Here is a 16,443-nt window from a genome sequence, read left to right on the forward strand (position 1 = left end):
GGAGTTGTTTGTTAGCGTCAGTGAGAGGCATTAAGACAGGAATTAAGATTCATATCTCTGTTATGGGCCTCCTGGTCCAACTGCTTCCCCCTAATGCGTTCTCTCCCTCTCCTTTATGTGGGCACTGGAGAACGGAAACTGTACTTGACATGATTTGTAATCCCCACACTGTGGAGAATCTTGGCATCCTGCCCATCGTGGGTACCAGAAAGCATTTCCTTAAACATTTGCAAATTGACTAGAGTGGAACTTGGCCCTAGAGGCTTGATAGCCGCAAACAACTCATGTATATATTTTTTAATCCTCAAGAATGTTTTGCTTTCTTATCTATAGTCTGTTTACAGTAATCTCTTCCTTATTCCATGTTCTCTCCAGCTAACCTGGTGGTGACTTCAGGAAAAGAAATGGAATTGAATTTGAAGAGAAGTTTCGATTCAGTTACAAATTGCTAGGGAAGCACTGGTGCCCAGGCTTTAGGAAAAGATTCAGTGAGCACAGCTATGTTTGGGAATTCAGACACAGACAGCCGTTACAATTTGTTCATCTTTTTCTCTCTCTTTTTTTTTTTTTTTTTGGTTTTCCGAGGTAGGATCTCACTCTAGCCAGGCTGACCTGGAATTCACTATGTAGTCTCAGGGTGGCCTTGAACTCAAGGTGATCCTCCTACCTCTGCCTCCCAAGTGCTGGGATGAAAGGCGTGCGTCACCACACTCAGCTTCTGCAGTTTGCTCATCTCTTAATGCATGTTAACAATACCCAGTTTTGAACTTAATTCCTGGCAGGGAACATGGGAAGTACAAATTAAGAAGCTGCCAGAAGATGTGGTACTCTGGACAAAACTGGGCACCCCCCCACACCCCTGAGAATGTTGATCCTCTAAGCCCACTGAAGAGTTCATGTCCTCAGACACAATGCTTCTTAACTAAGGGTGTGTTAGAACCTTTTGCTTTCACACATATACAACGTTCTAATCTATCACCCAAGATCTCAAGATTTTCATCGGAATTTCCTGGAGTGAAGCCCAGGCTGGTATTTTTAGCCTTTACAGATGATTCTAATGAATGCTTCTTGTTAAGCTCCAGTAACACAGACCCGAGTTAATGGATACGGGGGGATGGGCATAGGTAATTAGCAAATGCTACATGTGTTGTGCCATGTTAGATGAGGAAGTTGAGCATCAATGGATTTTGTATTCATGAGAGGTGGAGGAAATTGTCTTGCAGCCAATCCCCTGTCAGTACAAAGGGATCGCTGTATTTAATTCCAGATAACAAAGAGCTGAAGCAACGCAGGAGAATGGTTGTGAAGATCAGAATGTTTCCAGGCTTCTTCCTCCGTTTCATGACAATGGATATCATCAGAGTTTTCCAGATCAATGGGTCAGTTATCTCTGCTTGAGCATTATTAGGAAGTCGGCATGTGATACATACACACATCTTGAAAAAAAAGGGCTCCTTTTAGAAATGACCAAAGCAGGGCTGGAGAGATGACTTAGTGCTTAAGGCTCTTGCTGGAGAAGCATCAGGACCCAGGATCGATTCTCCAGGACCCACGTAAGCCACATGCACATGGTGGCACGTGCATCTGCAGTTCGTCTGCACTGATTAGAGGCCCTGGCGCACCTATGCTTACTCCTATCTCTTTCTCGGGATCTCTCTGCTTGCAAATAAATTTACAAAAAAAGAAAGAAATGACCAAAACATATGCTCTAGAGGGATACAAGACTACACGCATGTGTTAACTTCCAGCACCTTCCCCCCCCTCCACGATCAAAGAACAGGGAGAAGCAAAATCAGCTTTATCAGGGATATGGAAACATTCTTGTTTATCACATAGAACAACCCATTCCCATTCTGAAGACAGGGACTGCCCCATGCTATTACTGAAGGAGGATTCTTTTCTAAGAGCTGGAAAATGTCAGCATTGTCCCATCCACTTGTCAAAGTAGCTGGGATTAAGAGACAGGTTTTATAAGAAGCATTCTCCAAGAGTCTGGGTGATGGTCTCCTAAGCATGCTTTCCTGGTGGTGGAGTAACTCCCCAACCCCCACCAGAGTTAGCATTCCATCTTCCGGGAGGGGTGGGGCCATCACTATTGGCTAAGAGATTTTCCAGGTATGTCTTAGAGATGAGCAACTGAGATCTTTCTTTTAAAGGGTAGCAGAGATTTAGATTATATATATACTGAGATAATAGATAGAGCTTAAAGCATTTAAGGAAAGAGGAGAGAGTAGAGAGAGTTCCTGCCCATGGGAAGACTAGATTGGAATAAATCCCACCTGGAGACCCAGATTGGAGCCTTTTCTGGGTTCTGAACTGGGGCTGAGCTCAGCAGTCACAACAACAGGCTTCAGGTTTAATCCTGGGAATCTTAATGCTAAGAAAGGTGAACTCCTTTCTAGAAAGGGACTCAGTTTGAATTTAAGGAATAACAGATCTAGGGAACTCCTTTAGACAGTGAGATAAGGAAAAGCAGATCTTTCTCTGACCTCTATCAAAATGGAGATTGTAAGGGCAGGCTCAAGGACATTCCTTTTATTTATTTATTTTTTATTTTTATTTGTTTGTTTATTTGACAGAGAGAGAGAGGGAGAGAGACTGAGAGAGTGGGCGTGCCAGGGCCTCCAGCCACTGTAGTCAAACTCCAGATGCCTGCACTCCCTTGGGCATCTGGCTAATGTGGGTCCTGGGGAATCAAACCTGGGTCCTTTGGCTTTGCAGGCAAGTGCCTTAACCGCTAAGCAATCTCTCCAGCCCCCACTCCTTTTACTTTCAGGGTGTCCTGTTACTCCTGAACTGCCTTCTCTCTGAAGAAGTAACCCTAACTACAGTTAGGAAGTTGGGGTGATGATTTACCTGGCTTCTTCCCGTTAAGTGGGATCATTGAGTGTGGAACCTTTCCAGTGGACCTACTCTTAAGGGACTCCAAAAGTGCATTTGAGTCTTGCAGGAAACATGTTGTGGGGGGGGGGGGGGAGAATAAGAGCGAGAGATGTCCGGAAGGAGCGGGCCCTGAGCAAATTGGTACTTTTCCCATTCTTGTAGACTTTCAGGCCTTGGAAGGTGATGGAGAGGACCCACGTAGATGGAGTTATATTGTCCCAACACCACTTGAGTACGCGCTGAGTATAAGTGAGGAGATAAGGATGAAAGAGCAGCTGAGCACACTACTTAGAAAATTTAGCAGTTACTATTACCAGAAAGTGGAGACACAACTCTCATTTACAATGAAGACCCAGAAATCCATCTTTCACCGTGAAGATCTAGAAATCTCCTTCCAGAGCTGCTCTCTGAATGGCAGGATGGCATGGCCTGAACCTGGTCTTGTGGCTTTTGTAAAGCAAATGAGACATTGGCAGAATTCTCAAGAACACACACATGGCACTTAACCTTGAAAATGGCTCAGATGCTAGTATGAATCACCATGTGCACATCTAAACCTATGCTGTTTTGCACAATTGTCATTCTTTTTAAAAAATTTTTTATTTTTATTTACTTATTTGTGAGAGACAGACAGAGAGGAAAAGAGGGAGAGAGAGAGAGAGAGAGAGGGAGAGAGAGAGAGAATGGGTGTTCCAGGGCCTCTAGCCACTGCAAACGTACTCCAGTTGTGTGTGCCCCCTTGTGCATCTGGCTAACATGGGTCCTGGGGAATCGAGCCTCGAACCGGGGTCCTTAGGCTTCACAGGCAAGCGCTTAACTGCTAAGCCATCTCTCCAGCCCCACAATTGTCATGCTTATCATTTGACCTTTAGAATTAAGAAGGGAAATTCCCTGAACTGGGTTTCTGAAAGCTTTTAAGGCATTCTTTATCTTCTGGCTACACTGTCCCTGCTGAGTGCTTTAAACCAAGTAGGTAGCCAAAAACTAAACTCTGTATAATTTTAAGATCAGTTGCAGCTCTTTAGGAGAAACTTTAGAGGCCCTTGGAGGGGCTTCATCGCTCTGTCAGCATTTGAGCCATCTGTTGGCGTGAGTCAGGGCTGTCTGACAATGGGGCTTCTTTTGGAAGCACTGATGATCTTCCCCTGTGCTCTGCCTCTCCTTTTGCAGACTGTATCCTATGAGTCTCTATGACCTCTCTGGTTTAGAAAACAGGTGATTAACTGTAGCTGTAGGACCCCTTAGAAGTGCCCCATGGTCTCCTGGGGTCTTCTGTCACTTGGTTGCCCTTTTTGGTTCCAGCGTCTTTTAACTGACGATGGCTTCCTCATAAGGTTATTATGCACTCAGAAAGAGTTAACACCAGTCTTGGAACAAAAGCATGAATTTCTAAGTACAGGCAAAACAGGATGGCAGCCCTGGAGATAATTCTTAACGATGAGTTTAGAACACCTGGAAATAAATTTGTAAAACAGTTGACTTCTGATAGCTCAGTTTGGAGACCCAGGCAATAAAATAAAACATAGGAATATTGTTTACTGGGGAGAATTGCAGACTTGACTCAAGTATATTCTTCACTCGTTAAATGTCGGTAAAGTGCCTACTGTGTACATGGCACTGCCAAGGATTGCTGATACTCCCTGTTCCTTGAAACTCCCGGTCTAGTGGAGACTTGGTTAGTGGACATTCAGAACAGCGGGAGCTAAGATCAATGGTTGGAAAGAGCACAAAATATGGGACATGCAGGAGTATATTCTCTTGCATACTTCAAATCTTTTCCACACAACTTCTAATACCTGATGTAATATAAATTCTATGTAAGTAGTTATACTGCATAATTTAGGGAATGGCATCAAGAAAAAAAAGTGAGTATATTTTCAGTGCAGACACAATATTTTTCCTAAACAGTTTCAACCCACTCTTGGCTGAATCTGTCTATTTAGAACCTGCAGTTACAGAGTGCCAAGTATATTTAGGGATTGTGTGTTTGACACCCCTTCACTTGCAGTGTTATTTTTGTCAGATTAGACAACTATTAAATTTAAGAACGAGCAAGTCAGAGTCCATGCTAAGACCTTAAAGTTGTCTTCACTTACTCAGAGCTTTTCTTAATTATTGTGTTAGAAAAATAATTCCACAGTTTTGTTTACTAACCTTTTATCTGAAAGGTTAATGGTTCAGGGCAAAAAGGAAGAGAAAGGATTTAGCAAACTTTTATCATTATCTAATCCTTTAACCCTTGTAGAAGTCCTTTCCCAATATATGAGGGGTCCCCTTTCTCAGTAAGCACCTTTCAGCCTCTCTAGGACTTCCCCAAGGGAGCATAGTGCACGTTTCGATGCAGATGTAATCTCTTGGAATGCAAATGGTATTTTCTTGGAATGTAGTTGGTTTGTATATGCTCTGTAAGATGCTTGCTTTGTTTTGTTTTGTTTTATGAGGTAGGGTCTCAAAATCTCGCTCCAGTATAGGTTGGCCTGGAGCTCACTGTAGCTCCAGGCTGGTATCAAATTCATGGCAATCCTCCTACCTCAGCCTCCCTTGTTCTGAGATTAACGGCACGTGCAACCATGCCCAGCCACAAGTTACTTTTAAGCCTGTTTTCAGTTTGCATTTTTAGTACAATAAAAGAACATGAGTTTTTGAATAAGACAGAAGTGGTTTCACATACCAAATGGGTCTTTGACCTTGGGCAAGTTCCTCTTTCTCAGCATCTTTTTCCTCAACTATAAAATGAATACCTCTCTTGGGCTGGGGAAATGGCTTAGTGGTTAAGGTGTTTGTCTGAGAAGCCTAAGGACTCTGGTTGGATTTCCTAGGACCCACGTAAACCAGATGCACAAGGGGGTGCGTGTGTCTGGAGTTCGTTTACAGTGGCTGGAGGCCCTGGTGTGTCCATTTTCTCTTTCTCCCTCCCCACACCTTTCTCTCAAATAAATAAATAAAATAAAGGCATGAGCCACCATTCCTGCCTTAAAAAAAATAATAAAATGAGTACCTATTTCACAGGGCACTAGCTTGACATTTTATTCATGGGTTCTTTCAGGATGTGACTGTAACTTGGAAGGTGTCCTCCCTGAAATATGTGATGACTATGGAAGATGCTTGTGCCGCCCCGGGGTCGAGGGTCCCTGGTGTGACTCCTGCCGCTTGGGTTCCTACTCGTTCCCTATCTGCCAAGGTAAGTGGCCAAACAAGGCATACTGGTGGTCAGTCTCTAGTATAAGTTCTTCAGACCCAGCAGTATGGCCTGCATGCTGATAAATTAACCCCTACCTCATACATGAATATGACATTTTTCTATGTCAGTGTCCTCCAAAGGCCTCCTCACCTCCCTGGACTTGTCTTTCCAGCCTGACTCTTCTTCCTCCTCGGTGCCTAAGGGTCTACTGTGAAGTCAGATGCACAGGTTTAAGTCTTGGCTCTGGAGAGGAGATGGTCTCAGAACAGGGGTTAAGAACATGCGGGTGGATAAGAGGAGGGAGTGGGATCCAGGGAGAGAAAATTGGATGTACAAAGCCATGGACACGTGAGTCCCCAAACTTCTCCCAGCTGTGTGTGGCTTACTGTCTGATCCCAGGATGAGTCATTGGGGGCGGAGGGGGCAATGGCAGGATCTAGAAAGGAGGCATCTGACCCAGCTTCATGAGGTTGATAGGTGTGCTGGGAATGTTGAGCAGATAAAAGAAGAAATGGATGACTGTGGCCCGGTTTATCGCCTCTGTTACATTTGCTCTTGTTCTTCCTCCCATGGCCACTTGGAAGGGAAGGGGAAAAAGCCAAGAAGACTTTCATTATGGTGGCTGAGCAAGAAATAAATGCCACTCCAGGTATTAAGAACAGAAAGAGACTTACTATAGGCAAGAAGACTGTATTAGTTACTTTTCCTCTCGGTGTGATGAAGTAACTGAAGAGAGAGAAGATTAACTTAGACCCACAATTTAAGGGCACATGAGTCCATCATAGCGAGTGAGGTGTGGCGGAGGGAAGAGCCTGTCTGTGGCAGCAGGACCAGGAAGCAGAGCTCCGACTAGGCTGTATAAACCTCAAGGCTTGTCCCTCAGAAATACACTTCCCCCAGCTAGGTCCCGCCTCCCAAAAGTTCCTCAGTGGGCTGGAGAGATGGCTTAGTGGTTAAGCGCTTGCCTGTGGAGCCTAAGGACCCCAGTTCGAGGCTCGATTCCCCAGGACCCACGTTAGCCAGACGCACAAGGGGGCGCACGTGTCTGGAGTTCGTTTGCAGTGGCTGGAGGCCCTGGAATGCCCATTCTCTCTCTCTCTCCCTGTCACTCACAAACAAAAAAAATTTTTTAAATTTAAAAAGAAAAGTTCCTCAGTCTCACGAGCCTGTGGGAACGTTTTTGGATCGAAATCAGAACAAATACACAAGTGGAGTAACAGGTTCTAGGCTGGGCTTGGAGGAATCTTCCCCCATGATGAGGGGTATTCAGTCTGTGGTACAGGGGAAGAGGAGAAAAGCTCACTGTTGCTCACTTCCTGGGCACCCACACGAAGGACTGTGAGTGAGGGACAGGTGCTGAAAACAAGCAAACAAACAAAAACCTCCCCTAAGCTGAAGGACAACCTAGAGAAGAACAAGGGTCACACTGGCCATCAACTTGTTATTTTAACTATTCAGTTCCTAATTCTATGCCCATCTCCTAACACCATTGTGAGGGTCGCCTATGAATCAATGTGCAAAACTATCCGAGCTAGGAGGCACCTGCTCATGAGTTCATTAATTATTATTCTACTGTTAGTTGGTCCATTTTCCCCTCTGAATCATTTAAAGGAAGTGTAGCCCTGGTTCCATTTCATCACCATTTGCTTATATATCTGAATGCCATGTTCTAAAACCTTCCTTTTCCTCCCAATCCTCTGGCACTCCCTGTTCATGTCTCTTCCACCCTCCTTTTCTTCTCTTATTTCTTCTTAGACTTCACCTCTCTGGAAACTTTCTTTGCCTAGTATTGGATCACCTTGCAGGTAGAAGGGTTAAGGATAGAGAGAGGGTATCCTATCCTTTTTCTTTTATAATATTTTGTTTATTTACATTTATTTACTTGAGAGAGAAAGAAAGAGACAGAGAGAGAGAGAGAGGGAGGGAGGGAGAGAGAATGGGTTGCCAGGGCCTCTAACCACTGCAAACAAACTCCAGATGCATGCACTACCATGTTTATCTGACTCATGTGGGTACTGGGGAATTGAACCTGGGTCTTTAGGCTTTGTAGGCAAGTTCCTTAACCACTAAGCAATCCTTCTAGCCCACTGTTCTTTTGTTCTGCCTTGACTGCAAGCAGAGACAAACAAAAGTTAGAATTCAGGCTAGAGGGATGACTTAGCAGTTAAGGCATTTGTCTGCAAAGCCAAAGGACCTAGGTTCGATTCCCCAGGACCCACGTCATCCAGATGCACAAGGGGGCACACGCGTCTGGAGTTTGTTTGCAGAGGCTGGAGGCCCTTGCTCAAGTTACTTCATATCAAGACATTTAGTCACCGCAGGCAGAAAAGTACGTAGTACAGAAGCTAAACACTGCAGGAGAACCAGACTTTGCAAATTGAATTCAGCCAAGCCACTAAATAGCTATCAGCCAGGAAGTAAACCGTGGTGCCTAAGTAGCCAGAATTGCAACAATACACTCTCTGAAATGTAGTTTGCAGAAAAATTCATGTTCAAAGAAACAAGGAACTATATGGTGTAGGAAAGACGGGGCAGGGGGTGGCAATGGAAACTGCTCTTGAGTTTGATCAGATGATCGGCAGAATAAAATGAGTCACACTTAGTGACATTAAAGGAAGGCATGTGCCATCAAATGAGGCTTAGGTGCTCAGACACCCCACCGTTTTTTTCCCACGCGCTCCTCAGCTCCACTCAGAAGTGCCGGGTGAGGGGGGCATTGCTTGGTGTTTGGAGTTGGCACTGGGGCAGTGAGTGGTTGTGCTCAATCTTTGTTTAATAGTGGCTGATGTGTAGAATGCATGTCCACCCTCCGGGCAGCCTGCCAGGGCTTATGAGCTGTGGCCAGACTTGTACAGAAAAGGTATTGCCACCTCGACGTGGCAGAGAGGTCTGTCCTACAGAATTTGTTTGATTATTTGTTTATTTATTTTTTGAGAACTGGGTCTCACTTTAGTCCCAGCTGACCGGGAACTCACACTATAGCCTAGAGTGGCCTCGAACTTATGGAGATCCTCCTGTCTCAGCTTCTTGAATGCTGAGATTGCAGGCATGAGCCACCACTTCAGGTCTGAAACAATATTCTGAAAGGAGTTTGGAATCACTGAGCATCTTCTCTGGGGTGGCATCCCTTCTCTTGTGCTTGCCTTTCTTTCTTTGTAACCCTGTGATTTTTTTTGTTCTTTTAGAAAGAGTGAATTACTTAATCCATTGAATTTCAGAATCAAATCAACATGGCTCCAAATGATATGTGGTCCATTATATCTTAGCTAGAAGCCATCCTTAATGGTTTGCTCTCTTTTTTAAATTTTATTTTTATTTATTTACTTATTTGACAGAGAGAGAGAGAGAGAGAGAGACAGACAATGGGTGCGCCATGGCATCCAGCCACTACAAACGAACTCTGGACACGTGTGCCTTTACATATCTGGCTTATGTGGATCCTGGGGAATCGAACCTGGCTGCTTTGGCTTTGCAGGCAAACACCCTCCATCCCTCCAGCTCTGGCTTGCTCTTTATCTCAAAATCTTTAGAGAGAATTTTATTTATTTATTTTTGAAGCCAGTCCAACATACTGGCCTCTGTGTGTGTGTGTGTGTGTGTGTGTGTGTGTGTGTGTGTGTGTGTGTGAGAGAGAGAGAGAGAGAGAGAGAGAGAGAGAGAGAGAGAGAGAGAGAGAGAAGGAGAGAGAATTGGTATGCCAGGGTCTCCAGCCACTGTAGTTAAACTCCAGACGCTTGCGCCACCTAGTGGGCAAGTGTGGCCTTGTGCTTTCCTCACCTTTGCACATCTTGTTTACCCGGGATCTGAGGAATTGAACCCGAGTCCTTAGGCTTAATTGCTAAGGTATCTCTCTAGCCCTAGAGGGAATTTTAAAACACTCTAAGCTGTTTTTTGCCAACTGTAGACCTGGGTTTATCTTTTGCATTGAGTTCGTTGAGTCCGGACTCTCCTCAGCACAGTGCCGTGCCCCTCTCACACTGACAAAGCCTCACTCCAGGGCCCTGTGGTTTTCCCAGAAATCACATCCCCAATGAGAGACGAGATTGCAATGTCTGTTCACGTCCTCCCCCAGCAACCAGGCGGGCGTGGTGACCAGCACACGATGGGAACACGCAGGGGCACGCATAGTGGATGGGGACTGTGCGTGCTGCTGGGTGACATGGAGAGGGTGATGGAGAAGCTTCTTGTTCCCCTGGACCTTTGGTATCACAGGTTGGACTGCACTCTTCTAAAAAAAAAAAAAAAAAAATCCAGAAACTAAACTTGTGGAACTTTAGGGGTAGAAGGGTAGAAAGTGCGACACATTAACCTCATGTGATGGGTCACAATCAAAATATAAGCACTAACAAAAAGTATATTGCACAAAATACCTTCAGGGTGAAGAGCCTGAGAAACACATGGATTTCCATGTTTAGAGTTGAGTTCCCATTTCCAAACTATCTCATTATGTTTCTGTAAATATTTGAAACACTTCTGATCCCAACCATCACAGATAAGGAAAACTCACCCCATATTTCTCTTTTAAATGCGTTTTGAGAGTAAACACTGTACGGTCTTGGGGCATAGACAAGGAGGAATAGGTGGGAAGAAGGAAGTGCGTCAGGAACTCCAGAGGTCCTGGACCAAAACAAAGAACAGAATTGAGCTGTGGTTTTTGTTTTTTTTTAAAGCCAGCAGCATCTCCAACAATGAGGGAAGGGCTGCCCATGTGGGGGTGGGGGCGGGACCCGGCATCCTCCACGCTGGTGGGGTTAAAATAAGAAGTGCGATGCTACATCCAGTAACTTGCTGTTCGAAACGAAAACGAGCGTGTATTTAAGGTCAGGTCTTGTTTTTTTCACTTCCATAGTAAAGGCACATCCTAAGGGACCACACATGACTGAAAGAAAACACAATGACCACGTCCTCAGGAGAGGACATGAAATGCTTGGGTGATGACCCCACGTCCCCTCTGGACATCCTGTACCTTAAGTACTATAGAGTAAAGTCTATACATCTTAAGCTGAGAACGTAACCACTGGATAGGGTTAGGAATCCTGGATCCCATGGGAGAAGAACCCAAGTTAAAGCCCCAGTGACTCCTTGACCTCCATACTGTGATGCAGTGACACAGTGAGATTTTGAATCTTCTAGAATTAGCGTCCATTCAGAGCCAACTCTAGTAATCTCTGAACACTCTAATTGTGTCTCTTAGCGCCCCCTCCCCCCCCCCCCCGCCCCGGGCCACAGTTCACACTCACTTTGATGAAAGGTCATAGGTACTTTGGGGGAAGGAATCCTTCTCCCCCAGAGGGACCTAGACTTTCATTTATTCAAGGAGTCTTGGATCTGTGAGCAGACTAAGGTCTGTCAGTTAACTGCTGGAGGGTGATTTTCTCATTTGAAGTTAGACTTCTGTTCTTTTCACCTGGCGTTCTTCCTTTACACAGATCAAGTAGGAGACCAACAGATGGCCAGATACTTACTTCTAGGAGTACGCAATTGGCCATCTGGCACTGGTATTATATTCATTGTACCTACCAGGGATTTCAGGTTCTTGTGTTTGTTTGTGTTTTTTTTTAAATTTTTTATTTATTTATTTGAGAGTGACAGACACAGAGAGAAAGACAGATAGAGGGAGAGAGAGAGAATGGGCGCGCCAGGGCCTCCAGCCACTGCAAACGAACTCTAGACGCGTGCGCCCCCTTGTGTATCTGGCTAACGTGGGTCCTGGGGAATTGAGCCTCGAACCGGCGTCCTTAGGCTTCACAGGCAAGCGCTTAACCGCTATGCCATCTCTCCAGCCCAGGTTCTTGTGTTTTTAAACAAGGAATTGAGACCCCCCCCACACACACACACACAAACACCACTGCCACACATATAAAGAGTAAAATCAGAAACAGAGACAGTTAATAAAAGAGATCACATACTTACTTCCAAGGGGGAGGAAGTAGGCTGGGGCAAAGAAAGTTTAGTAGCCTACATGGCCCTGCTGTCAAAGACTTGGGGCTCATATGTTTGTTGGTTGTTTTTTAAATTTTATTTTAAGTCAGAGTCTCATTTAACTCAGGCTGTTACTGAACTTTGAACTCACTATGTAGTTGATGATGACCTTGAACTCATGACCCACCTGCCTCCACCTTCCAAGAGCTGGGATTACAAGTGTTGGCCACCTCACCAGGCTTAAGAGTAGGGGCTTTTATTTCACATAACTAGGGCTTTGGGGGTCATTTGCATAGCTTCCTTCTGAATTCTCTGTCATATGTAGCTCTGCATACAGGTTCGTGCGTCACATGTCTCATAGCATCTTAAAGCTCCACCCAGGAGTGTGTGTTTTTAGTGTTATAATCAGCCATGAGCCACCTTTAGACAATATCTGCGGGGCTGGGGGAAGACTTCTTCCTTGTCCACTTATTTTTTGTTTTGATGAGAGAGAGAGAATTGGTGCTCCAGGGCCTCCAACCACTGCAATCGAACTCCAGCTGCGTGCGCCCCCTAGTGGTCATGTGAGACCTTGAGTGCTACATCACTTTGTGCGTCTGGCTTATGTGGGATCTGGAGAGTCGAACATGGGTCCTTAGGCTTCACATGCAAGCGCTTTAACAGCTGAGCCATCTCTTCAGCCCATCTTGTTTCTTTCCATGTGCTGATTTTGTAGTCTTTGCTCCATGCCTTCAGACCTCACTCTCTGACCTACTCTCTTTCCTCTCCCTGGGTCCGTGTGGGCCAGACTGTTCTTATTTGCTGCTTTGACTCTTGTTTGTTATGGCAAATCACACCCACTGTGGTTTGGGTGCAGAAGTACCACCATGTGGCTCCTAGTACCCCAGGACACACAGTTTAGGTTTTCCAACAGAGTGGCAATGGTTTTCTCATTCTTAGTTTCCCTTCTCATACATAATCCTTATGTGCAGGAATTTGGGGTTTAGGAGGGATCCCCAGAATTTAGGAACCCCAAGTTTTGGGTTCTGTCCTACCTTTAATAATTAATACAGACTTAAAGAGGATAGATTATGCCAGGCATGGTGGTGCACACCTTTAATCCCAGCACTTGGGAGGCACAGATAGGAGGCTCACCATGAGTTCGAGGCCACCCTGAGACTATATAGTGAATTCCAGGTCAGCCTGGACTAGAATGAGACCCTGCCTCGAAAAACCAAAAAAAACTAAAAAAAAGGATAAATTATGAATTCTTAAGTTTATTTAGGGAGAAATCACAAATCGTGGGGTTTATTTAAGGGAGACTGGAGTCTAGGAAGGGAAGCTAAACCCATGGAAGGTAGGAAACACTGTATAGTTTGTAAGGTTCATTTAAGAGACATTGAGGTCTTTAGAAAAGACCTGGAACAGACTTGCAAGCTCATGAAAGGTTGAACTTAGATGTATATGTAGAGAGACTCAGAACACACACACACACACACACACACACACACACACACACACACACGGCATCCGCCATGTGCTTTCCTAATGAAGGAAAGCGTCAAAGCAGAGACCAAGAAATTCGGAGGAGAAATGGGTGATGAAAAGGGTCACACACACAGTGACCCCGAGTTCAGAGTTAAGTACACAGGTAGCAAGTCTAGGGTGGGTGAGAGCACCCACGTGGTAGATTCAGAGACCGGGGGGAAAAAACATCATACATGTAATTAAAATGAGAAGTTACCCCAAACTATGAAGACAAGCAGAAAGCTTTCGGTCAAGAAACAATGTCAGCCGGGCGTCGTGGCGCACGCCTTTAATCCCAGCACTCGGGAGGCAGAGGTAGGAGGATCACCATGAGTTCGAGGCCACCCTGAGAATATAGAGTGAATTCCAGGTCTGCCTGGGCTAGAGTGAGACCCTACCTCGAAAAACCAAAAAAAAAAAAAAAAAAAGAAACAATGTCATGCTTTCCCACCCGCACACAGCCAGGCTGGGGTAGCAAACAGACTCGCGGGTGTCCAAACAGCACAGGTGAAGAAGGACTGGAAAGACCCACAGACGCCTGGGGTCTTGCCAGGAGAGAAGCAATGAAGGGTCTGGAAGCCTGCAGCGTTTATAGCCTCAGATTCAGGGATGTACGGGGAAGACCTGATTGGCTAGTAAATTTGGAGGATAGCCCTGAAGGTCAGCTCACTTGGGTCAGTCCACCCAGGTAATGCAGTACACTCTGGGCAACAGGGGGTAATGTGGATCAGTCTCCATCAGACTTTTTTCTTTTATTTTTGAGGTAGGATCTTGCTCTAGCCCAGGCCGACCTGGAATTCACTGTGTCATTTCAGGCTGGCCTCGAACTCACGGTGTTCCTCCTAACTTGGCCTCGTGAACACTGAGATTAAAGGCATGTGCCACCACGCCCAGCTTTCAATCAGACATTCTTGCCAAGGCTTTCACTCTTGTGGCCGCAATGCCGAACTGAAACTGCCTAAAAAAGCTAGCTTTCTTCTATCCTCATTCACTTATATGTCTGCTTAAATTGGCAGAGGTATAGTTTCTTTGGAGTGGGGCACACCTCCTCATTGGCCAGATTTTGCAACCCATTTTTAGAGTTTCTTGGGTGTTTAAGAGGACTGATGGGGGTGTCTCCTGGGGAGAACTGGCAGTCTTGCAAGGCAATTGTCTCAGGTCAAAGCTATTTTCACAGGCAAGGCAGTGAATCTACTTGGATTCTGGCAGTGTGTCTGCGTTGGCCTGCAGACAAGACTCACAGGATCAGGGGATTACAACGCCCTCATCTGCATCCAGATTGTCACATGTGTCTCCCGACCAGTCTGCAAGATCCCTTTCCTTCCCAGTCACTTGCCCTCAGTTTTGCATAGCAGACATCCGGCAAGCTGGGGAATTCAGTTTGTGTGGTTAACTCAGCCCCATGCAGGACCAAAGGTATGGGTCTGGTTTTCCACAGTCTCTGTCCTGAGGCTATAGAAGATTAGGGCTGCTTTTGGGGAAGACATAGGAACTCTCCAGTTGTGTACGCTGTGCCTGAGCTGGGCTTTTGGATGCTAAATGTCTTCATTTTCTCGCTCTACTTGTTCCAGTATAATTAGAAACTGTTGAAGTTACTTCTTCGTGACTGGCACAAAGCAGCCAACCAAAAGCAGCTGTTAAGAGAAAAGGTGTTTTGCTGTGGCTTACAGTCTCGAGGGGAAGCTCCATGAGGGCAGGGGAAAGCATGGCATGAGCAGAGGCTGGACGTCACCTCTGCCACAGCAGGTAGAAAACAGCAGCAGGAGAGTGATCCCAACTCTCGCAAGGGGAAGCTGGCTGTAACTTAACCTTTAATCCCTCGCCTGCAAACACACCTCCTCCAGCAAGGCTCCACCTTCCCAATTGCCACCAGCTGAGGACCAAGCATTCAGAACCCTTGAGTTTATGGGAGAGCACCTGATTCAAGCCACCACAGAAACAACCAGCTGACTTCATCAGTCTGCTAAACATGGTCTAAGTTATCAAGTACATGGTCAGGCAAGCCCTCACCTGTGGCAGGTAACTGGGAGTATGCGTTGACAATGCTTCTGTGTGTCTCTGTTGCCACCTGAAGTCATAGGCTACCTTGTTCTCTTCACTGATGGAGATAGAGTCATTAGGGCTAGGCAGTAAAGTGCTCGCTCTTTGTTTGGTCCCCCAAAACTGGAAGTCTGGGAGTGTCCAAGACCAGGCAAACCACTCTGAGGCAAAGATGAAAGATTTTATTCAGGAAAAGCACGAGCAGCCAGGGCTGACTCACCAGAGAGGAACCCAGCCAGTTTTCAGGTAGTGGGCTTTTTCAGTTGGGGCGAAGGTAAGGAAGGGAAAAGAACTCCTTTGTTAAGGTGAATAAAAAAGGTTCCTTTAGGGCTGGAGAGATGGCTTAGCGGTTAAACGCTTGCCTGTGAAGCCTAAGGACCCCGGTTCGAGGCTCGGTTCCCCAGGACCCACGTTAGCCAGATGCACAAGGGGGCGCACGCGTCTGGAGTTCGTTTGCAGAGGCTGGAAGCCCTGGCGCACCCATTCTCTCTCTCTCTCCCTCTATCTGTCTTTCTCTCTGTGTCTGTCACTCTCAAATAAATAAATTAATTAATTTTAAAAAATTTAAAAAAAAAAGTTTCCTTTAAGATCTAAGATAGCCAGCACGTGAGACAAGAACAGTGACCCAGCAACTTATGAGATAAGGGAGCAGGAAGCGTGACCTGGGGCATTGTTAGGCAAGAAGGGGATAATGGCTTGGCAGTTTCTTGAGAAATGTGGATAATCCACTTCCTTAGGCTTCTGTCATCATTCCGCTGTCCTGGGTGACTCCATCTTGGGAGCTCATCCAATCTAACAAAAACCAAAGAAAAAGCCGGACATGGTGGTACACCCGGCCAGTTGAGCCTGTTTGGTGAACTCAAAGCAAACAAGAAACCCTATTTCACTATCTCAAGAAGAAAAAAGCAAGA

At 45.6% G+C, this 16,443-nt stretch overlaps 1 protein-coding gene across 1 annotated transcript in view; it reads left to right on the plus strand.

Moving 5' to 3' along the window:
• Lama3 (laminin subunit alpha 3) overlaps positions 1-16,443 on the plus strand; it is a 327,578-nt gene that overhangs the window by 110,850 nt on the left and 200,285 nt on the right. Inside the window, exon 12 of the mRNA XM_045135309.1 lies at positions 5,930-6,064. Coding sequence (XP_044991244.1) covers positions 5,930-6,064 — 135 coding nt within the window. The remainder of the gene's footprint in view (positions 1-5,929; positions 6,065-16,443) is intronic.

Source organism: Jaculus jaculus, chromosome 15 (assembly GCF_020740685.1).
Source record: "Jaculus jaculus isolate mJacJac1 chromosome 15, mJacJac1.mat.Y.cur, whole genome shotgun sequence".
Classification (NCBI taxonomy): Eukaryota; Metazoa; Chordata; class Mammalia; order Rodentia; family Dipodidae; genus Jaculus; species Jaculus jaculus.